General features: G+C 41.5%; 1 protein-coding gene across 1 annotated transcript; it reads right to left on the reverse strand.

Annotated features, from left to right (window-relative positions):
• Positions 1-291: 291 nt before the first annotated feature.
• LOC115902799 (protocadherin Fat 4-like) lies at positions 292-21,940 on the reverse strand. The gene is made up of 27 exons (XM_030946615.1): positions 21,656-21,940; positions 21,249-21,347; positions 20,975-21,147; positions 19,864-20,012; positions 18,811-19,118; positions 17,933-18,202; positions 16,637-16,774; positions 15,631-15,847; positions 14,862-15,020; positions 14,312-14,463; positions 12,991-13,159; positions 11,909-12,117; positions 10,362-10,541; positions 9,558-9,777; positions 9,077-9,213; positions 8,250-8,393; positions 6,922-7,166; positions 6,332-6,441; positions 5,500-5,634; positions 5,215-5,351; positions 4,775-5,044; positions 4,449-4,543; positions 3,335-3,490; positions 2,576-2,773; positions 1,882-2,004; positions 1,281-1,491; positions 292-814 (listed from the first exon to the last, which is right to left on the reverse strand). The coding sequence occupies exons 1-27, from the start codon at positions 21,938-21,940 to the stop codon at positions 602-604; spliced, it is 4,902 nt and encodes a 1,633-aa protein (XP_030802475.1). The 3' UTR covers positions 292-601.
• Positions 21,941-24,090: the final 2,150 nt, after the last annotated feature.

The raw sequence follows: 24,090 nt of genomic DNA on the forward strand, positions 1-24,090 counted from the left end.
CGGCCCTGCCCTCCCTCCCGGCGCGGGGGGCGGAGGCAGCGGGGACGGCAGCGCCCGGAGCCTCCGCGCTGCTCTGGGGCGCGGCGGCCGCTCCTGTGTCCCGGGAAAAGCCGCGCCTGTGTCCCGGGAAAAGCCGCTCCTTCGGGGCTGCTCCGGGGAAAGGCACCGCCTCGCTGGAAAAGAGGAGAGATTAAAAAAAAATGGAGGAGAACAGGAAAACTAGAAAACAGACTCTCGTTTTCAGACGCTACGGCGGACGATTCTGCGCAAAAGAACGGAATTGCTGTCCCAAAATTACTCGATCTGAAGCAATGACAAGGCAGCGCCTCTGGAATCGGCTTTATTGTCTTGCCCATTTGACACGTGCCAGAAGAAATTAAATACACAGTGAGACAGCGCTGCTGCTGGGGAAGCAGCCCTGCAGCACAGCACTGCAGCCCTTCCCGCATATTGCTTGGTCTCTTCCTCATCCATCCTTAAAACAGCAACAAAATTAAAATCTGGATAACGTTCCCATATTCTTATTGCTCATTTAATTCTGAGCTGTTCCAATGAGTCTCATTGTGGTTTTTCTATAAATGTTCTCCATGGCGTGTTCTTATCAGAGAGATACATCATCCCCAAACTCATCGTTTTCAGACTCATCATCTCCAGGCTCATCGTCTTCAGGCTCATCGTCTTCAGGCTCTGGGTCCAAAATCACTGCCACCTCTGAAAATTTTACTCCTTTCAGTTCTTTCTCAGGGGCAGGCAGTGTGGGCTCAGGTGTTAAGGAAAGAGCTGGCTTCTGGTTTGTGTCTGTTGGAAAGGAGTCCTGCAAAAAAGTGTAGTGCAGGTGAGGCAGAAAACTACAAATGGTTGAGTGTGGAGAAATTATTAACGATGGAAATCATAAAATTTTGAGCCCTTTACTGTTCACAATTCCATAGAGACAGAAGAGAGGCATCACTTTTGGATTAAAATCCTGCTCCTTCTAGGCATGGACAAACAGCCCCTCCTCCTGAGATTTTTTTATAGAATCACAGAATGGTTTGGGCTGGAAGGGACCTTAAGACATTGTCCAGCCCCAACCCCCTGCCATGGGCAGGGACACCTTGCACTAGACCAGGTTGCTCCAAGCCCTGTCCAGCCTGGCCTTGGACACTCCCAGAGATTACTTCACAACATTTTTTTGTTGTTAGTTCTATTGGATTAGCTTTTTTTGGTCATTCCTTCAGTTACTGGGTAAATAACAATAAAATACCCTTCGCTCCATGCTTTGCAATCATAAATCTCATTACCTGTTCTGTTGTGAATCTCGCTGTGGGCTGGACCTCCACATTTCTACTTTCAGGAGCTTTTTCAGGTGCTCCATGTTCCTCACTTTCACCCTTGTAGTCCAGCAGCACTGTCTCCAGGTAGTTGTCTTTTCTGGGGGCCTGAATTTCATCTTTGTCAGAATCATCTCCTCTGGTGACTTCCAGGTTGTCAAATGACATCACCTCCGTTCTCCTGAGAGAGGTCAGAGAATTCACAGCGCCACAGACAAAAATCTCAGCCTCTCTACAACCAAGAGCAGCGTCTCAAAATTACACTGATCTCAAAATTAGTGGGATTGTACTCAGGGGAATGAAGTAGCTTCTTGTATCCTGAAGGGTTTTTTCTGCATCAAGATTAACAATTTGCTAAAGAGTAAGTAGGAATTTGCCTTTGATACAAGATTAAAAGGTATTAACTTACTTCAAGTGTAGAGATTTTGAATTTGTCATTTTAAGGGTCCTTAAAAATGGACCTATAGCCTAGTGGGAAATCCAAGGAAAATCCTGTGGTACCAAAATAAACTAGAACCATGGGTTTTGTATGCAGTTTTTTATAAATTTGTGATTGCAGCAGTCTACTTACCCATTATTCATGTGCTCTGGTTTCTCTAAGCTTTTCAGACTTCCATTTTTGTCATCTGCCCACGGGTTATCAATGCCCTCCATAACATCAACTTTCTTAACCAAATCCTGTTTCCCATACTTTCTGAAAATAATACATTAAAATAATAACAATAAAAAATTCCTTTTGAAGATTGGCTTTACAGTTGTTTTAGAAACAGAAGATGAGTTACTTGTGTTATAAATTTAATACAGAACATTTATTTTCAGTGTTGTTCTGGGGATTAGTTTGGAGTGTTTCCTATTTTTCCATAATGGTAGCAGGGTAAATGTTTGCTTCCCTTCTGGAAATTGTTTTCCTCTACCATGTGGCCATGCTGCCACTGAAGTTAAGCAGCAAAACCTCCCTTGATTTAAGCAGCAAAACCTCCCTTGATTTCATCATTTATGGGGTTGGAAAAGACCCATGTGCCCCCCTTCACAGTGAAAATTTCTGCTGCCCACATTTCTCTGGTTCAGAACTATTTGTTTCTGCTTTTGCTGTGTGACAAACACAAGAAGAAACAACCTCCAGTTGTGTGTGGTGCATCCAACATAACAAATCTCGGGCAGTGCTCCCCGCAAAATCTGGTAATTTATCAAACGCCTTTTGAGTTGACACTTCATTAAACCCGTCAGTAAAGGTGGATGACATTGTAAAGGCAAACCATGGGTACCTTTTCCTTTTCAGGTCCAGCAGGACATAGGCCAGGAAGGCGATGAAGGTGGTGGCCAGCAGCACCCCCAGCACGATGGCAGCCGTGCGCTCCGGGGCTGCCGGGGCCGCCGGAGCCTCGGGCACGGCAGCGCTGACGGATGCTGAGAACACCTCCTGCAGCCCCTGCTCAATGGCAGCCCTCTGCTCCCTCAGCTTCCTGGGGAGACATGGAAAACGGGCATCTGCACCTCACCTGTGTTCTGGCTGCAGAATATCCCTCCCAGGTCTGCCAAGACCTTTTCCGAGCATTCGGGCTTGTCGTGTCTTCCCTTCAGGAAAAGCTCTGTTTTCCAGCAAGCAGCCCTGGTGCTTATGACCTAAAATGCTGCAGAGCTTGGACACTTGAACTAGAGCCACATCACTGACAGGCTACCAAAGAAATGTAAAATACACCTGAAGTGTGGGGTTTTAATCAACATTCTACCACTCCGATATATATATATAATCTATCTATCCATCTATCCAATATATATATATATATATTTCAGATGTATATATCAGGTCAATATGTATTTTAATTATATTCTTCCTCCGTCAGCTTTTTTCTCTTAAATTTTCTCTGACTTTTAAATCTATTTTGCACAATGAAACAGCCTTACTCATGTTTTTGGCAAACTGAAAATTAGATTTCAGTAAATAGTGAATCAGCTTTCTGAATTCTAAAAAGCCCTATCTGCACGAGCTCTGAGCCCCACAAGCCAGACTGTGCCACACAGACCTTTTCACATCTTCTGCAGGTACTTCCTGGTGGGCCTCATCAAAAGCAATGATGTCTACTTGGGTTTCATCAGTGCTGCTCCTTGAATTTCTGTCAGACTCCTTGGAATAGATATTAAGCACGTATACATTCCATCCAAGTTTCTCTTCCAGGACCCTGACATCATATGAAGAAAACATTTTTTATTAGCTGGGCAATGACAGATTCTTTTACTCTGGAAATTAAATGAAGTATTATTTAGTACAACATTTGGTAGATATTAATTGATGCTAATAAAAGTACCTTGGCAGGTGTTTTGATCAAAGCCTGTAAAATGGCAGGATTATCATCAGCCAAGGAATAAAGCTATTTGTCCAAAATTGTTGAGTGATTGAGTAGCAGAGGAAAAAAAATATCTATAGATTACTATAAACAGTAAAGGTGGGGAGGAGGGAAATTCAGTCTCATAATCCTTATGGTTTTCTCCTCTTCTTCCAGAGATTTCCTGCTGGATGGGACCAGTGGCCCAGTAAATCCATCATTCTGGCAGCAGTCAGCACCAGCTGCTTCCAGGAAAGTTTTCCATTTCATTTTTACCAACAAGAACTGGTCCATAATAGCACCAACATCACAAACTCATTTTTCCCACCTTCAGAGTGATTTCCCTTCATAAGCACAGGACTCAACATTTCCAATGTAAATACATGTTTATGTGTAGCCAAACAAAAGATCTTCCATCTTTGTTAACATGCCCAAAAGTCCCAATTGTAGTTTTAATTTAATGGTGGGTTTGGTTTGTGGTGTCTGCCCTATGTCTCCACATTTTTATCCTGCTATCCATGAAAACCTTTATCCCAGGCTGTTAAAAATGACACAAACCTTGAGGTGAGAAGAGACCACATGAAATTCTCTAGTCCAGTGACCTCTTTGAGATGTGTCAGCTTCAGGGTAAAAACTTACAAGGCAAAATTTGGTGGATTCCTGTGAATTTGCTCAAATTATTCTGAGCTCTGTCAGATTGAAGGCCTGGCTTTTGCTGAGCACTGGCTGCAGGCTGTCAGACCCCTATCCCAAAGGGACTCTGAATTTATTATTAGATATTATACCAGAATAAGCTTCACAATTTCAAAAATACCTTTGTACTTCAACACTTTTTCTTTCCACAACACTGATCTTCTGATTAAGCACCAGCATCACAACGTTGCTACTGGAACTGGAATCAACAGTTACCTAATAAAGAATTACAGATAAAATTTTCTAGAGCATTTGTACCTCTTGTAGATTGATCAAAAAAACCCACAAAAAAACCCAAAATAATTGTCCTCCAAAAAGCAGTTTTTGTGCCAACATATTTTTATATGTCAATGAAAATGGCAACCTCTTAATTCTAGTATGTAAATATTCATGTATCTGACAGCCCTATATTGACAGAGTTAAGTAATTTTGTACTTTTGCCATTACCAAAATTAGCCCTTCTTGTTTACAATTTTGACATGGAAGTAAATCAGGATTATACACAAAAATCTTCCTTACATTCACTGTTGTCTGGGCTGTGAGTCTTCTTGTGCCTTGGTCTGCAGCTTGGACTTGCAGATAAAACGTTCCAGCTTTTCCTGCTACAGAAACTGTAAAAATCTGCCCTGTGTTTTCATTGATGTCAAATTCATTGGTTTGGCCTCCCACTAAGCTGTACAGCAGACGTCCATTGTCTCCTGAGTCTGGATCTGTGGCCTGGGTTTAGAAAAGGGGATTTGTGACACTCAGCCTGTGGCTTTTGGGCTGCACCTTGTTCTTCCATAAACTCAGCTCTCAGGAGCAGATTGAAGGCTCCTCCAGTGCAGTGGGAGAAACCCAGCTCTGTGCCAGGGTTTGTCCTTGTGGAGAGCACAGGAATACTCTACCTGGACTGTGGTGACAGGGTATTTGTAGGGCACAGAGCTGGGAATGCGGGCAGAGTAGGAGGGGCTGGAGAACACGGGCTGCTCGTTCACGTCCTGCACGGAGATCGTCAGCATGGCCGCGTTCTCAGCAAACAGCCCTGGGGAAACACCAGTGAGCAGCCTGCAGCTCCTCACCTGTCACATCAAACTTCACAGCTTAAAGAGAATCACAGCTCCTGCATGGATTGCAAACACAAAACATGTGTCCACTGCTCCCCTGGAATGTTGTTCAAAGCGAGAAGTTACCTGAACGCTGGGCCTCTGCAGCAGAGGAGACTCTTGCGTTTGCTTGAATTAAAATCACATACTGAGAAACTTCCTCATAGTCCAAATTAACTGCTGTTCTCAGCTCACCACTTTCAGGATCCAGTCTGAAGTGACCTGAAAGGACAAACACACTTCTGCTGTGCCAGCTGCCATTAGCTGCCCTTGGGATGTTTCCATGGCTGCTCTGCTCTGAGCAATGTGAAATCCAACACTTCCACTGGCCAGGCAGCAAAGGCATCGCCACAGCTGGGCTCCTACCCCACACCAAACAGCTCTTAAACGTGCAAAGGAGCAGTACATGTGAAAAAGGATTTCACATGATTTCACAAATAAGGAGAGCTGCAGCTCCTTCTTGCACAGCTCCATTTTTTATGCATTTCCAAGTTTTCTTTCAGGTTCTATGTACTTCCTTTGTTGTGGGCCAAATGGAAGCTGGGCACAGCTGCAAGAGGGCAGATGCCCTAATATAAATGCAAGGAAATGATGGACTGAAAGTGATTGGCAGGGAGGAAGCTGCTTGTTAACAACACTTTCTATTTTGGCTCCCCCAGTCTCTAAATTACTCATATCTTATAGTTTAAGATTAAAAGAAGCTATTTCTTAGCAAGTCACCACCCTTCCTAAAGCCAAAGATCAGCAAAGTCAGTGCTGAAAAGCCCTGAAAACAATTCTCTGTGTATACTCCTGTTTTTAAAAAAAGTTTTATCCATGCTCTCCATCCCCTCATTTATGCACAGCAGCACCTGCCATGCAAAAGACAGGTTATGATGTTCTCCTGGCTATTTTAACTTAAAATGGGGCTGGTACTCACCTCTTTCATTGCCAGATACAACAGTGTAATCAATTGGTTTTCCTGAAGTTTCAACCACAGCAAAATCATAAATTAAATAATCCACTCCAGTGTTTTCCGAAACAGAAATGCTGATGCAGGAAATAAATGATGAACCATAATGTTAATTTTGCCAACAGTGGTTGCCCAGGCAGGCTTTGAAATGTAAGTTTTTAAAAGAGAGTTGTCTGTGGTAAATCTTGCCCCCTCCCCCTAGTTGTTTGCCAGATCTGCTCAACTTTCAGAATACAGTGCAAAACCCTGGTTTTCCAGCCAGATTTTGGGTCATCCTTGAGTAAAACCTAAGGAAAAATGTCTTATAGTGTTCAAGAGCAAAGGGACAAAGAGTCTGGCTTATAAAGCTGCAAAGTAGAGAAATAAAAGGCAGTGCCTCAGCTCACATTCACAGAACCCCAAGTGTAGCAGAATTTCCAATGTTTTGCTTTAAAAACCCCCAAAACTGATCTCCTTTCTTCTGCATGGAAAAATATGACAGTGACCTTCAACTTTGCTCTGTTATGCACCACCTGGTGAAGACATCCCAGTTATTTAAGTGAATGTGAAAGCCTCACCTGATCTCACTTTTGTTGAAGCGAGGCACGAACGGGCGGTTGTCAAACACACTCAGAGTAACCACAGCAGTGCCATTTAAAGGGGGAGAGCCTTTGTCCTTTGCCATCACTGTTAAGTGCATCTCTCCAGACCTAGACAGGTTTCCAGTTGTAATTATCTTCCCCTCACTCAAGTCCTCTATCAGGAAGAAGGGGCTCACGGTGGCATCCGGGAGGATGTAATACTCAATGAGGCCATTGTGCCCCTGCCAGGAAAGGAACACAATTTCATGGAACTGGGAGTGTGTTTGGAAGGGTAGGAGAAACACTGAAACAAGAGATCCAAAAAACATCTAAATGTCTCTAGTGAAATTATTTTGAAAACAGTGTTTTTTTTTAAGAATGAAAGCTATGGGAGGATGTGTAAAAATTTATAAAAAACACAAAGAAGAAAATACACAATACATTGGTCATTTACACAGTGAAAACATGGCAAAAAGTCTCTAATGAAAATAAGTCAGATGTGTAGAGGGGGACAGTCAGAGTTGTGAGGGTGGCACAGGGAGGACAAGTGCCACTCTGCACAGCTGAAGGAGGAGTTTCACTGGGGTCTCAATGCAGATCTCCCACAGTTCAGCAATTTTCAAAGGCAATTGCATTTTTCATACAGAATCATTGAAGAGGCTGATTTAAAAAGGGCTGTTAGATGATTTGCAGCAATGTACCACAGCTGCAGCTATTCCAACCAAAATTATGCATGAAGAAATAGGAAGGCACCTGCTACACCTATTTTGTTGTCACTTGGAGATGCTTCATCTTGTAAATGATATAATTACTTGTGATGTTGTCATGGTGATGTGGTTGACTACTGGATATCCCTGCCAGTGCCTGGATCCTATTTGATGGGTGTAGTACAGATATATCAAACAAAATTACATTTAACAATGGGGACAGAGAGAATCAGCTGGGGTGCCACACTTCAGAGGAGTTTGGTGAACAGACATTTCCTTGCTTAAAGCAGCTCTATGATGTTTAGTTTTTACAGATTCTTCTACCTCAAAAGCTCAAATAACTTCAGAGACACTAAATTGCTTCAGTCCTTGTGTACTTCTGAAGCACTGGTGCATGCAGCTGTGTGTAGGAAAGGGTAAAATTAAAGGGAATACAGCTGAGGAAACATGCCCAGAGCCAGGGAGTACATCAGTGGCAAGGCAGAGCCAGCTGAACTCCTAATGTCCAGTTCTCAGTAGTTCAGCAGGATTCACTTTCTGCTAGGTTTGGTGCTGCCTGCCTGGAGAAGGAGCAGGATGGGCTGTGCTGAGGCTCAGGGCCACAGAGGAATCTCTCACCTGGTCACGGTCGGTGGCGCTCACGGTGAGGACAGGAGCCCCCACGGGATTCACCATGTTCATGGCAGCAGAATAGGAGCTCTGGGCAAACACTGGGGCGTTGTCATTCACATCCATCACTGCAACTCTGACGTGGCTGGCTGCCTAGGAAACAAAGTGGTGCCATGCATCTCAGGGTATTTAGAAACTCTTGTTTAGCATTGTTTTTTCTTTATGTGCACATGCAACAGAAATGATAAATCAGGCTTGGAAAAGGCTGCAGTAAAATATTGTCTGGGTTTAATTGTGTGAACTCAGCATCAGAGATCACTGCAGGATTTTAGCAGGAGAGGCAGGAATTCAATGTTGCAGTAGGATTCTCCTTGAAAGGTGTCTGAATGAGTTAGAACAGGACATGTTTAGGAGACCAACCTGTCCTCCATGCAGTTAAGGAAACCACACACATTCTGATTCTGTTAAAGTGTCTAATAACTTCTCAAATAAAAGAAATACAACAGAACTAGAACAATCTGCTGAAAATACTTCTTCTCCCACAACAAATTATCACATCCCTTACAGTTCTAACAGCAGGAGACAACTCCAGTTCCCCAGCAAAGGTCAGTCAGCAAACAATTCAGGATCAAAGCCTACCATGCATAATTTTGAATATTTCACATAATTAAAGTATACTATTACTCAATATGGTTAAAGGCTGTAGAAGTCTGACTCTAAACATGATGAGGTGACTCATTTATTTCTACACAATAAATGGCTGGGATAGATCTCCCTCCCAGCAGTTCAAAATCCACTCTGAAGTGTTGCTGTTCATTACAGTAATGGTCTCTTACCTGATAGAAAGGGGCAGATTTATTGTTGACTGCAGTCACTGTGAGGTTGTATTTATTCATGGCTTCATAGTCTGGAGAGTTCCTTATCTTAATGATACCCTGTATTGCATCTATTTCAAATATATTTTCTCCCTCACCTGAGACAGATTTAAACAAGCATCATCAATTAATACATCTTAGCAGCACATAATTAACTACACTCTTAAATTATATGTTTATATGTGCCCTGAACTCATCAAAACTATTTTTAAGTAGTGTATGGATAATGTAGAAAAGCAGAAATATTTTGAGTGGATGGGCATTTGAAACATGAGCCAAGGTTTGAAAATTGTATAAGCATGAATTAGTAACATTCCAAACCAGGAGAAAGTGAATGTTCTTGGCTTTGGTGGAAAGAGGTTAGGAAATAACATGGATAATACTAATTATGTTCATAACTGAATAGACAAAGTGCCAGTGCAGTGGCAGAATTGCTTGTTACCTGTGAGGTTATACAGAATGAAGGCATTGTCTCCTGTGTCTCTGTCTGATGCTGTGATTTTTCCAACTATGAATCCCACAGGCACGTTTTCCTGGACACTCAAGTCAGGCACTGGATCAAACACAGGTGGCCAGTCATTAATGTCAGTGATCTTTATCACAACTGTGCAGTAACCCCTCTTCTTCTCAGGGATCCCATCATCTTCAGCATACACCACAACCTGTAAGTTGCACAGTTATTGGAAGTCAGAAGTCATACAAAGACGTTCTTGCATAAGGATTAAAAAAACCTTGGTGAATTTTAAATTTTGAAATATTCTTACATAAAGTCCCATTCTGAATTCTCCTCAAAATGATTATTGAAAACTTAAGGAGTATTTGGGTGAATAAAAAAGTCTTTCTGTGTAGAACCAGCAAATTCACCAGTATTTTTGCTTGAAGCAAAATAAGACTATAAAAAATACCCAGCAGTGGCAACAAGAAAAAGAAGATTCAACTGAGAATCATATCTGCAAGATCTCAGCACAGGTTCAGGCAACAGACAGGGCTGAATACAGGAGCTGTCATTGTGAAATTAGTTATTCATGTGCTGAAGTGTTTCCAGGGCAGGTGAACAATGAGCTGTGCTTGAATTTCATTCCAGTCAAAAGGCAGTGGCTTGTTTTAATAATGCCTCATGCCTTGAGATGCTCCTGTTCCAAACCAGTGCAGAAAATGTTCAAGCATTATCAAGCTAAACAAAAGCACAAGTGCCACCTGTTTTCCAAGAGAAAAATAAAGAAGATTTAAAATATCTAAAGCAAACCTGATACTCTGTGGGTTCCTCTTCATAATCAAAGGGGGCAGTGGAATAAAGGATTCCAGTGGTTTCATTTATCCTGAATTTCAGTCCTTGTCCATTGAGAATGCCATATGTCAGGAAACCATTCCTGCCTGTGTCATTGTCCTGAGCTTTCAGCTGCACAATCTGAGTAGCAGGGGAATGCTGGAGGAAGAGAGATTGAGGTTCTCAGAGACTGCTTTGCTGGAATTGCTTGACTTATGTGAAAGTAACAGGTATTGCATCCACTTACAGTAGTATAGGCATTATAAAATCAAAATTATACAACTTGATCAGTACAGCTAGAGAGTCTCTTGCTTTCTCTAATTTACAGAAAATAACTGTTTTCCTCCCCCCATGTCTCTACCTATAGCTGCAATTTTCAGGAAGAAATATTATTTCAAACAGCCCAAATGTTAACCTCAACATCTGACTTGCTGTTATTTCTGTGTAACAGCCTCTTCTCCTATGAAACTCAATGGGTGTTCTCAACTCCAAAATCATATTTCTTTCTGAACACTATTTGGCTAATAATTATCGAAATAAATAATCTAATTCTTCCTTTTTTAACAATGTTATTTGCACCAAGATCGACAGAAGGTATCAGTGTTTCACACTTGCAGGGCCATTTGAGACCTGAAGTTATTTGATCCAACAATTCCCACTGTGTAAATATTTCACATGGAAATCAATTTTTTAAGGTTGGGAAGTGTGATTCAAGTTCTTCTCCATTAAACTCACTGGGAACATAAAATTATGTGTAATAAGTTGAACCTCTATTTAATTCAGTGGTAGAGATGGACCAGACTTTAAATCAGTTGTGGCTGCTAAAGACAATATGTGTGCATCAGCTGGGGATCCCAAAGGCAAGGTATGTGCTCCATAAAATATCAACATGATCAGTGTGCTGCTTTTTTTTTAAAAAAAAAGCAACCAGCAGATTAAAGTGTGAAAAGTGTTGCTTAAAAATTGAAGAGTGAAATGTTGAGCAAGATGCTTTTACATTTTTAAATGCTGTGGCTTCTTCTGTAGAGAACCACAATGTCTGAAAATCTGCCTGAAATCTGGCTTGTTCTCTGCTGCTGATCACTTGTGCCAGCAAAATCACAACAGATTGTATGTGAGCAAGAGCAGAAATATTGTTAAATTAGAGACTGTGCCCTGGTACTGCCCTGTATGAAGCTGTCTCACAAAAGGCTGAGTGAGATCCTATGGGGTGCCCAGCACATCCAGTAGATTTCAAATGCACCTGAATATTCTCTATGTAAAACATTCAAAATGCAGTGGTAGTTCTTCCTTCATGGAGCCCCCTATTAGAAAAGATTCACTTTTCCTTCAATAAATCCACACTTCTAGATCATTCTTGGTGTGCATTGGGATGGAAATAAACCTCACAACACCATGTGGTAGGACAGAACAGCATCTCTGCCCAGCTCCTGAAGGTTTACTTGTATACTCAACAAAATATTCTTTTTATTAATATTATTTTGAAGACTTATTTTTGTGATTCAGTTTGGATGACATTTTCTTACCTCTGGCAATCTCTCTTCCAGTAGAGAAGATGGGAAAACTGGGGGGAAATCGTTTTCATCAATGACTTCCACCTTCACTTCCACTTCATTAAATATGGCAGCATTAGATGAGTCTGATGCTCGTACCTTGAAATTTACTGGAAAATCTTCCAGTTTTAGATTCTTACTTGTTCTTACAATACCATTGGATGGATGGATAATGAAATATCCTGTTAAAAAAAAAACAACCAGAAATTATTCTGGTATGATTTCATTAGTTGAAACTGAAGATATGAATCTCCCAGTGAAAATTACACATTATTTATATGAAGAATACTGTAACATATATATATGTATGTTACAGTATTCTTCAAAGAACAAAATGAAATGCAATGTTTTTACAAGGTTGACAAGAATGTCAGATATATCCAGGGCTGTAATTAATAAAAAGAAATAATTCAGAAGGTCAGATGGGAACCAAAAGGGAGAAAATACAATCCACCACTCTCCAGTCCAGTATTCACATTCCTCTGAAACAGTCAGAGATTATTTGTCCCTCTTTCAGTCAGAAATTTTTTATATTTCCTAACAAGTCCTGTTCTTAATGAAGATGAGGAGTTTTACAACCACCTTCAAGATCACAACTTCATACAAAGCACTTTACAAAACTGAAGTACAAATTGTTTGAAAATCAGCAAAAAACCACGTGGGACAAAGCACTGATGCACTTTACCACATGCAAACTCACTCTAGGCATTCCCATTTGTTAGGAAAATGTTGCTGAGTTAGTTTTTCTCCTAGAAGTTTTTGTGTTATTAGTTATTTTTTGTCCAGCCAGAGTAACTTTATTCCTGGCCAGGTACAGCCTGATCTTCCTGCAGCAGACACAGCACCCAGCTGGTGAAGCCAGCCCTGCACCACGTGCCTTGTGCTGCTCTGACAGAAATTCAATGCTATGCCCACATCTGATCCACCTCAAACTGGTGCTCTGGCTTCATTCCCACCCAGGGTTCATGGCTGTGGAACTGAGGGAAGAGCAAAAACCAGGAAAGAAACCATCCCAACACTCAGTGCTCTTTCTGTTCTCCACATCCAGGGCTCACCCTTCTCATCTCCAGAGGCGATGCTGTAGTCCACAGGGAGCTTGTACAAGGCTCTGACCTCCACAACAAACGTGTCTGGGGGGCTCTGATCTGCCAGAGGGGCAGGGTGATAGGCTTCTTCCAGGAACACTGGGAAGGACACATCCATGGGAGCAACCACGACTGACACCTGCAGAGAAAAGGATGAGGCCACGGGGGTGGTGTTTGCAGATTTATCAAAAACTTTCCTACTGAGGTGTGGGACAGCACAAGTCCAGGCTTTGGTCAGTGAGGAGAAGCCTGGGATTGCTGCCTGCTGTGTTTGACACTGCCCTGAAGGCAGCAAATACTGGTGGAAACACCAAAAACCTCCTCAGTTTAGGTTCACCTGGGTGCTTTGCTAAATGCAGAGCTCCAGTTCCTCACATACAGCACATTTCAAATGTCCAGTTCCTCACATAAAGCACATTTCAAAGGACTTGTCTAACTAAGCAGCTCTCAGAGAGATGCACTCATCTCCAGCCTTCCACTAGAGAGGGTGTAACCAGAGCAGGAGTTTGCACACACACAGTATTTTAAAACTATTGTGACTGATTTACAGATTAAGAACAAAAGGTGAGAGGTGGTAAATAAAAAATGCCTACTGCTTCACAAAAATAGTTTATTTCTGTTGCCAGACAGCTGCTGTCCAATCCTCTGAAGAATGATGGCTTGTAAATCTACATTTTAAGGTTGTTGAAGGTAATTTTCTACATCTTTATCCATATAGATTTCTAGTTCTTTTTTTTAATTCTGCTGTGATATTTAGTGGCAAAAGATCACCAGCAAGTTATAAGCACTGTGTAAAAATAATTTTTAAATCACATTTACATTTCTCACTTTTCAATCTAGAAATTATTTTTTCTTACATTATGAGAAGATAAACAGGAACATTATTTGCCATCTCCTGTTTATTTATCACATACTTCCATTACATCCTTCATGGCTGTCCCACTCTTTGACCTTGCACAGAAATCTCTACTGCTCTAACTCTCCTCCCTTGCAGCCTGGAGCTTCTGTCTGTCTTTTCTGAAATGGAATGATCACAACCATTTTGGGTGCTGTGCCAGCAATTGCTGGGGCAGCATAACTTGGTAACTGTTATCTTGTAGCCTGAAACAGAAATAAATCAGACATTTATGTCATTCATGTCAGAAATAAATCTCTGACATTCTGATTCCTGGTTTGCATCGTTTTGCCTGACTAATACCCCTCTCCTGGTGTGGCTATGCTCAGTTTACAATAAAGCAATCTGGGGAATTAACTGTGCAGTAAAGAGAGGGCCAGGCAGAAATGTTGGTACCTTTACAGAGGCTGAAAGAGGCGGCAGACCCGAATCCGTCGCAGTGACGTTCAAGGAGTAGTACAGGGGAACAGTTTGTGTGGATAAATCTCTTGTTAGCCTGAGCTCTCCTGTGGTACTGGAAAGAATGAAGAGGCCTTCTGAGTTTCCACCTGAAAACAGAAAAAGTGTTGGAAATGTTCCCCGGAACCAGCAGAGACAAATGATTGAAGTGCATGCCCAGGAGTGAGGAGGCACACTGAAATCCTACACTTGGAGCAAGACACCCCCTCTAGTCAAACCTCCGGGCTCAAAACATGGCCAGGAGTGAATTCAGCACAGGCTGTTCAAGGCTTTGATCCATCAGGTGAGAATCTCCAAGGACAGCCTCTCTAGGCAACCTCTTCCATTAATTACTGATCTCCACAGAGGATTTTTTACCCCTTCTCTCCAGTCAGAACCCACCTGTTCAGTTTATGACCTTTCTCTCTCATTCTGGTGGCATGCAGCTTGCTTTAGCAGTGTCAAGTATCCCAGTGATAAACAGCCCTAAGATTTTTTGCTAGCATACCTGAGATATTGTAGAAAATGCCTTCATCATAAGCCTTGCCTTCATCTCTTGCATTGATGTCTACTACCAGTGTGCCAGCTGTGGAATTGTCTAGGAGGATCTTGTGATATGAGGACTGGTCAAACACAGGTCCTTCTTCATTCACATCTTCCACAGTAACTAAGAAAGAATCATCACATTTGCTGAGTTTTACCCAAATGGTTACAAGTTGGTTTTTTCAGCTAATATAAACCAACACAGTTCCTCTGAATGAGAATATATCCAGTCATACTGATCAAAAGCTAGGATACCAACTTCACAGAAATCTTTATGCCTTTTTTCCTCCAACAGAACAAATTTATTTAATTTTTTTTAAGGAAGAAAAGCCAGCAATCAAGCACTGTTATTTTAACAAGACTAAAAACCATTGTCAACGCTGTTTATCACCCTAGAAACTGCCCTTCTGTATACAAGCAGAAAAAAACCTGAATTATGTTTTTGGAAACCTTTTCAATCAAAATGCCAATAGGTTCTCAGAAAACAGAAAAAAAAATTTGTGACTATATTGAAGGAAGTAATGTCAGTTTGTGTGAAAAATCCTCATTTTTGACATGGCAAGCTTTTTTTAGAAAAATTTCATTTGGCTATAGTGAAAAGATCACACTATCATTTTTGATCATTTACTCTAGCAGACTGCATTAGTATTGGTTTATACCTCAGAATTGCACATGCTGAAATATTTCCTAGGGTTGTTAATGAAAGTTCATTTTCTGTGGTAAAGCAGAGCTACCTGTAATGTTTGCTGTGTCCTGGAGATGTGGCTCTCCAGGATTGAAAGCTTTCAGAATAAACTTGTACTGGGATTGACTTTCATAGTCCAGAGGCTGCAGGGTTGCAATATCTCCAGAAAGTTCTCCCACATGAAATGAAGTTGTCTCTCCAGTTATGGTGTAATGAATGATGGCATTGTACCCTATATCTGCATCTGTGGCTACTGCACTCAAAATCTAAAATAAAAGGAAAAAAAAGGTCAGTAACAAAAGGTTTAGAGCAGAACAAAGAGAGTGGCAAAACATGCCCACAAGACTGGTATTGACCCACAGAGTGTTACTGACTGAATTCCTCATTAATTGATTAATTGCATTGCTGGAATTGTGGCACAGCTTGTGGCAGAGCAGTTACAGACTGTCAGGTGCCACCTGTCCCCTTGACTCCTGTAAACCTCTAGGGCACATCTGGCAAGGCAGATATGGAGGCAGAAATGGATGCACTGGGAGCTGCCCAGGGAGGTTGGGATGGTCCATCCCTGGGAGTGTTCAAGGCCAGGCTGGATGGAGCTCTGAGCAGCCTGCTCTTAGAGAAAGGTGTCTCTGCCCATGGCTGAGGGGCTGGAACAAGATGATCTTTAATGTCCCTTCCAACCCAAACCATTCCATGATTCTAAGACAGAAAAGCTTAAGAACAGAGAGATGCTGGACAAATGCACAACACTTACAGCACCAAACATCTTTAAAACATGCTGCCCATAGATCCAGTGAAAACTCAATCTGTGCAGTGTGGAATCACTGCTGAGGACAAGAGGGAAAGGGGGAGCAGCTCTCACTCTTTGGGAGAGTTTTGGGAGGAATCAGTGGGACAGGTACTCCTCTGTCATACAAACCAAGCACGCTGTGTGATTCCACAGGCCCCACAAATTAAAAAATGATGTTCACCAATGCACAGCCATGAGAGGTTACTGCCCTTTCCAGGTGCCCAGACAGAAAACAAGTGCACTGTTTGTTCTCAGTGCCTCTCACCACATGTGGAGGCTCATTCTCCCTCACAGTCACAGAGTAGGATTTTTGGGGGAGCACTGGTGGGTTGTCATTCACATCTTCCACAGTGATGCTCAGAACTAAGCTTGCAGATTGTGCTGGCTTCCCAGAATCACTGGCCTGTGAAGGAACAACTTGTCATTAAAAACAGCATTACTTTGATACAAATTTACTCTGTCAGTTCAATTTTGCTCCAAAAATTGTGAGCTTTTGCCTCTGCAGTCCTTCTGCTGGGCCAGTTATCCCTCAGTGACACTTCTCTAGCCCTGTGCTTGGTCAGTTGCCACATCTTCCTGCAGCTGGATCCTCACTCCATCACATGCTCTGCCTCTCATTAACAATTAATCAAAAGCTCCAGCCTGGATGCAGATCAAACATGCCGTGTGATCAGATGTGACACTAATCAACACAGGACTGTGATGTACAGATAGGTGGGCTGTGGTAGTTGAAAGAATGAGGAAATCCCTTGCATTTTGAAGTTTAAAGTGCCAAAAAAGCAAGTTGTGAAGAGCATCCAGTATGTGGCAAATTCACACTCAGTTTTACACTGCTCCAACATCTGCCATAGAAAATTCTCATCTCTAGGTACATTTGCACAGTTTTCAATTAGTCTTACGAAGTGTCCACTTTTATTAACTTGAAATTTTTCTGAAGACACTGCTCCATTTTTAATATGTCTCCTCTATATCTTCCACAAGCTCTTTGACCAGTAAAAATATCTTTCAAATATATTAGTACTTGATGGAACAAACAAATATATTTTGTCAGTGCTGGGACATTTCTTTGTGTGCACAGTAATTGATCTGATTAGCAGCAGTAAAAATCCATGGAATCAGCTAAAATAAATAGATAACCTCATGGATGTTGAATGAAAGTTTATGCTTTTTCTTTTTAACTTGAAAAACCTCATTTCAGGTATTTTTTAAAAAGATCTAAGGACATATACTTTGGAAAATGAAAAAAAAAAAAAAGGGAAAGGGACAAATAACATGGATTGGCAAGGCAGTTGTATGGTCAAAAATGGACCCAGGAATGCTTTGCAGCTGTTGTGTGACTGTGACCTTTAAGATTTAGGGTTTATAAGTCATTTAGTCACTAATACCAATTTACAGAGCAGAAAACAGAGCTCTGCATACAAAACATAAGGAACAGTCAAAACTCATGCATGAATTCAAATGGAATTCTCTAAGATTAAGTGGTTTTCTTGTGATGGTTCAGTATTCCCTCTTTTTTAATGCTGTGAACTTGTGTGAACTTGCATCAAATTTTTCAACTTACAATTATTTTCAATTCATAACTGTCCATCACTTCTCTGTCTAAGGGTTTTTTGGTCATCAGCTTGCCAGTAGAACTGTTAATATGGAATGTTCCAGCAAAATCATCTTGCAGAGAGTAGCTGATAAGTGCGTTATCTCCTGCATCCAGATCAGTAGCAGAAAATGTGCCCAAGTCTAGACCAGCTGCATTCTCAGGAGCTGATAAATGAGTTTGGATCCATGCTGAGAAAACTGGAGGGTTGTCATTGATGTCTTCAACTCTCACAGTTACCTATATTGAAAAAAAAGAAACAAAAGGAGAAAAAGACACCAATTTGAGCTGTAGAAGCTGTATCCAAAGGAGAATTTTGATTTATTTTAGTCCATGGAAGCCTATAGGAAAAGAAAACAACCAAGGAACAAAGCCCAAAGGGAATAGAAAACAGCTTCAGCATTTCTCAGCGTTTGAGCATTTTCACAACCTCTGAATTTTTAATCTTTTTAAATTCTCAGCTGCAAGATAACATAAATGTAAGATAACACTCTCTAACTGGAAGAGATGAACAGAACTAATAACCTGGGGCTCTTTGGCTCATCTGCCTCTTGCATGTGACAGAACCATGCACAGAACCAGTTTTGGTGTTAATCAGTTTCTCTGGTTATGAGTTGTTCATAAGGAGCTCTTGTCATTGGGAGTGACACAATCTGTGAAGCTGACAATATCTCCAGATGGTAAAATCTCCTCAGGATATAAAAAAATGGGAAATTAAATAGAAGGCTCTCAAAGCTTCACATTTGCATGACAGAAGACACTTATCTGGATTTTGCTTGACTGTTAATATTTTTTAAAGACATTTCATATGCCTTGGTAAAAAATATTTTGAAATGCATATTCCATACCAAAGCAACAGCTGTGTTGGGTGGCACCAGGGAATCCACAGCTTGCACAAGGATGCTGTACAGGTCTCCTTCCTCCCTGTCCAGCCTCACCAGGGCCACGATGTCTCCTTGGTCCTTGATGGAGAACTTGTCCCAGTGGGATTTCAGGGAGTACCGGACCTGCACAGCAATGCTGCCAGTCAGAGCCTTCACAGAGCCCACTGTGCTCCCTGGGGCTTTGTCCTCCTCAATGCTGAACTCGTAGCTGGAGCGCTCAAAAGTCAGCCCAAAGCTGGTGTCATCTACCAGCAAGTAGAGAGTAACAGAGGCTGAGGAGAGAAAACAAATTAAAATAGTGGAGTCACTGCTCAGATCATCATGATCTGTTTCCTTAAGCTCTTGAGGAACCAGTAGAAACTGAAAGAAATTATCATACAGGAAAGGGAAATGATAAGAAAAAAAGAAACCAATAGTAATAAGGATTAATATGTAACACAAAATGTGAAGACTTCACAGCTGTAGTCACTCTAAAAAGATGTATTCAAATAATATTCTTGACGTGTTTATTTTTCTGTTTTCCTTTATCTTCCTAAAATTAGAAACATTTAAACAATCAGAAGTTGGCAAATCACACTCTACTGAGTTTCTGTTCCTCAAAAAAAATTTAATCATGTAGTAATTTTTGTAAGTTTTTCATGTGTTTTTTGGAGGTTAACTTTGATTTATCACAAACAGGAGAAAAAACTGATTTTCTTAAAATAGGACAAGTGGTCACAATAGAAATTGCACTCATGGCTTTATGTACCATAAGTACAACTGCAATAAATGAATTTTAAAGAATTATTTCTAGCCAGGGTTACTAAAACCAAGTTTTCTGTTAATACAATCAGCATGGAGGAGATCAAAAGGTAAAAAGCAAATATTCATCATTGTTCAAATGTAACTTTTTTTTTTTGCTAGATTCAGTTTGATTGATGGCAGTTGGATTAATTTAAAATTTAAACGTTTGCAAGGGTTATGGTTGATGTGGGAAGAGACAAAAGGGTAAAAAAGATGGTAAAAAAGATGGTATACCACTTGAGGTAAGCTGAGGAACTCCATGGTCAGTGGCAACAACTGTCAGTGTCACAACTGTGTCAGCTGTGATGTGCTCCAGGTTATTGCTGAGGGTGATTTCTCCAGTGCCATTATTTATATGGAAATCATCAGAATGGTTCATGAGGCTGCGTAAGGAGCAATCAGGAGAGAATTCATATTAATGACCTTGGAAGTGCCATCTACTCAGTGCTACCTCTGCAAGGAGCACTCGACAGACAATATTTGCCTATTTATAAAGAACAGCTTTTAATTGCTGTCTTTAGCCTAAAATGTATTGGTCTTTTATTTCCAAGTAAGTCTTCCATGATGAAAATGTGCAGCATTCATGCCTTCAGTTCCCATTACACCCCAAGGCTTTGATGCTCCCACCAGGAGAAGGCAGATCCTGCACACTCAGCTGCATGTTCAGCAGTGGGAGAAGCCCAAGTGACATGCATCTGAAAACCTGCTAATTCCTGGCCTTCTATGACCTCTCACAGATAACTGGATTGCTCACAAGTGATGTGGTTTAGGTAGAATGCTATCTCATAGTTAAAAATAACCTCTTCCAAGGCAGTAGTTCTAAACATCCACAAGTTCACTGCTCGTTCATTTGTCCTTCTCGATCTATGCTTTTCATGTCAAGGTATCCTGGTATTTTCCATGATTTAGGGCTCACAGAAATATCTTTCTCCGCTGATTTTTCTATGCATAGTGCATTAAGGAAGTTATTATCTCTTCCTCCCAGCAAACAGAAGATATGTAAAAAGATTCAGAGATTCATTTACTTCCTACCCAGACATTCCAATGTGTTGTTCAGAATTTCAGAAACTGAACCAAACGTTGGAATTTCAGAGACTGAACCAAATCTTGGCTGTGGGTTTTTATTGCTAGCTTATCACTTGGTTGTGCCCTCTTATGACATAATCATGATTTGATAAGCTCTAAAACACCCAGTAATGGCTGTCCTTCTTCCTAAGTATAGAAACCATAACCGATTGTAGCACTTGTAAAATATTTATGAAGAGATCTTATCCTTCTCAAGGCCAATAAAAGTCCCTTTCTGTGTCTGTCACAGAAGTGTATTATTAACCTGACAGAAGAGTACCTGTATGAAATGACAGCGTTGTTCCCAAGGTCGGGGTCAGTGGCAGACACTGCCAGGACAGACTGTCCCTCCTTTGCTGCTGCCACAGGGATGCTGGCTGAGTACTGTGCCCTTGTGAACTGAGGGGGGTTGTCGTTCACATCCAACACCCTGATGCTGACGTGTGTGAAGTTCTGGGGTGTGGCAGGAGATAACCATGATTCAGAGAGTGCACAGACACGTAGGTGTACAAATAAAAGGCAGCAATGATAAATCATAACCGGCTACTCCTTACCTGCCTCAGGGGCACTCCGTTATCAGATGCCAGCAGGAGCAGCTCATACTTGTCTTTACTTTCTCGGTCGACAGAGCCAGTAACCAAAATGGTTCCATCCTAGAGAAGGCAGGGGTTCAATGCACAGATCATTTGGAGAACTGTTGTGCACTGAATTCTCAGAAGGGATGAGGGATTGAAATAATCTATTCTCCTTTGGGCTAGTTCACATTCCAAGCAGCACCTGACCAGGAATGTCTTGTTTTAGGAATATCAACGTAGATTTGCAACCTACAGGGCACGTGCTGGTTGTGATGTGCACTAGAATGGTACTGCCTGCTCTTTTTTACCTGATGTATCTTACTATGCCAAGTCACTTCATGAACAGCAGGATCTAAATCTTGCTTTCAGCATACCCAAAGCCTTACCTGCTGGATGCTGTATGGATTATCCCCATCCTCAGCTGACAAGTAATAAGTAATTCGTGCATTCTCTCCCTCATCCAAATCAGTAGCAGTCACATGTCCAACTCTAGTGGCATTATTCAAGGTGTATTCCCCTTCCAGAGCCTCAAAACTGTATGGCAGATTCTGAAACTCAGGGTTGTTATCATTGACATCCAGAACAGTGATGTGGAACAAGGCACTTGAATTAAGCCCATTTATTACATTATCGACTGCCCATATCTGACAAAGTAAGAAAAAAATTGTCATTTTAGTTGCTGTGTTATCATTTTTAACCTCTTATAAAGATATAAAAAGGCATTCAAGGGAATGAAGTAGAGAGGAGCCAAAGCTGCAGAGTCTCTCCCCAAATTTACTTGTAAAGTGAATGCAGATGTAGTCTCCCTGTCCAGTTCTGTGTCATTCCTCAATGAGAGTGTTCCAGGGAAATCCACAGTAAATGAAGTGCTGCTGAGAATAAAGTATCCCTGAGAAAAGCCAGCCTAAAAAGAAAACATTGTTAATGTAAGTTTAAAATTATTAAGATTTAAGCTCAAAAAATAATCTTATTAATAGTAATACCTGACCTTTTTATAAGACTTCTCATTACAGAAGTACAAGTGATTTGCCAGGTTTAATAAATGAAAACCTGCACCCTGAGCTATTGGAATAGACTTCTTTGGCAAACAGGAGCTGGGCTATGTGGAAGCACTTATGGGCTTCCCTGTTTGGGTCCTACACATTCTCTTTCCCTAAAGCTCTCCAAGACTTATCCCTGGGATGGAAAGGACAGCAAAACAGTTCAGTGGGGTATGAACTGAGCATTTATGCTGCTCTAAAACTGACATGAGCAAGAATAATATTGCAAATCAAAAATCTCTCCCACCAAAGCATCTCCCCCGAGCCACAGCAATGTGCAAAATGCCTTTAAAAAACAAGAGGAGAAAGAAACCACTTGTTATAAAGCGGAGGGAAATTTTGTAATTCCCTATTACAGAAGAAACAACTCTCTCAGGGTTACAAATTGCCTCTTGCTCTGACTAAGCTGAGACTAAAGGTAAGTTTGTCAATTTTAGTTTATCAAGCAACATTCAATCAGAAGCTGTAATTGGTGTAATAATATATAATCAATTCTCTGTCTGGTATAATAATATATAATCTATTCTATTTGGTATAATAATATATAATCTATTCTCTGTCTAGTGTGATGCATGCATCTCATATGCACATTAACAGAGGCAAACACCACCTCCTGTCCTGGGTCAGATATGCAGTGGGAGAGAAGCTCTCTCCATCTTCTCTGATATAGCCACTAAACTATTTTGTACAAAGTCCTAACTTCCTTGGGTTGGGAAGGTTTACTGCTGGCTCCAGAGAAAGCAAAGTTCTCATGAAGCAAAACATACTTAGTGTCAACCATTTAAGAAATCTCCTTTTGCCCATCTACTACTATGCTTTTTTTCAGGTTAATAGAGAAAAATATGTCATTTTGATTTATCAGGATGAGATTAAAGCAGTACCTACCTCATCCTTGTCAGCAACACTGAATGTGTAGACAGGACTCCCCTTCAGATGGTTTTCAAACACAGATACATCATAAGCTGCCTGACTGAATTCTGGTGGGTTATCATTGACATCTTCTACATGAACAACTACGAGCGTTTCAGTGCTCAGAGTTGGCTGACCTCCATCTGATGCCTGCACTTTCACTTCAAATTCCTTTATGGTTTCATAGTCCAGCTGCTGGCTCAGGCTGAGCTGGCCTGTGCTGGAGTTGATAAGGAACACCGGGGAGGAGGTTTGCGGTCGCTGGTCGGTGACTCGGTACATCACGAGGGCGTTGGCCCCAGCATCCCTGTCTGTAGCAGACAGTGTCAGCAGGGCACTGCCCAGCTCCTGGTCTTCAGGGACCTTCACTTCATACCTGCTCGATGAGAAGAGCGGGGCGTTGTCGTTCTCGTCATCGATGGTGATGGTCAGGTTGAGCGCTGTAGATTGCGCGGGTTGGCCTTGGTCACTGGCAATCACAGTTAAGTTGTAGAAGCCTTGTTCTTCTCTGTCCAGCACCTTTTGCAGGAAAATGAAACCTGAACTGTCAATATCCATTTTTCCTTCTCCACCCTTCAGAGTGTAAACCACTGCTCCATTGAAGCCCTCATCCACGTCCGTGGCCGACACGCTGGTGACGTTGGTCCCCACTGGCCTGTTCTCCATGATGGCAATGGTGGTGTTGGTTACACCAAACACAGGGCTGTTATCATTGACATCTGTAACTCTGACAAACACTGTGGCATAGTCAGCAGTGCTTCCATCTGACAGGGAAATATTGAGAGTGTAACTTTTCTGGGATTCGTAGTCCAGTCTGGTTCTGGTTGAGAGGACTCCCTTGTCATCGATGGCAAATGAAGCAGATTCCGTCA

The sequence above is a fragment of the Camarhynchus parvulus genome, chromosome 3 (genome assembly GCF_901933205.1).
Source record: "Camarhynchus parvulus chromosome 3, STF_HiC, whole genome shotgun sequence".
NCBI lineage: Eukaryota > Metazoa > Chordata > Aves > Passeriformes > Thraupidae > Camarhynchus > Camarhynchus parvulus.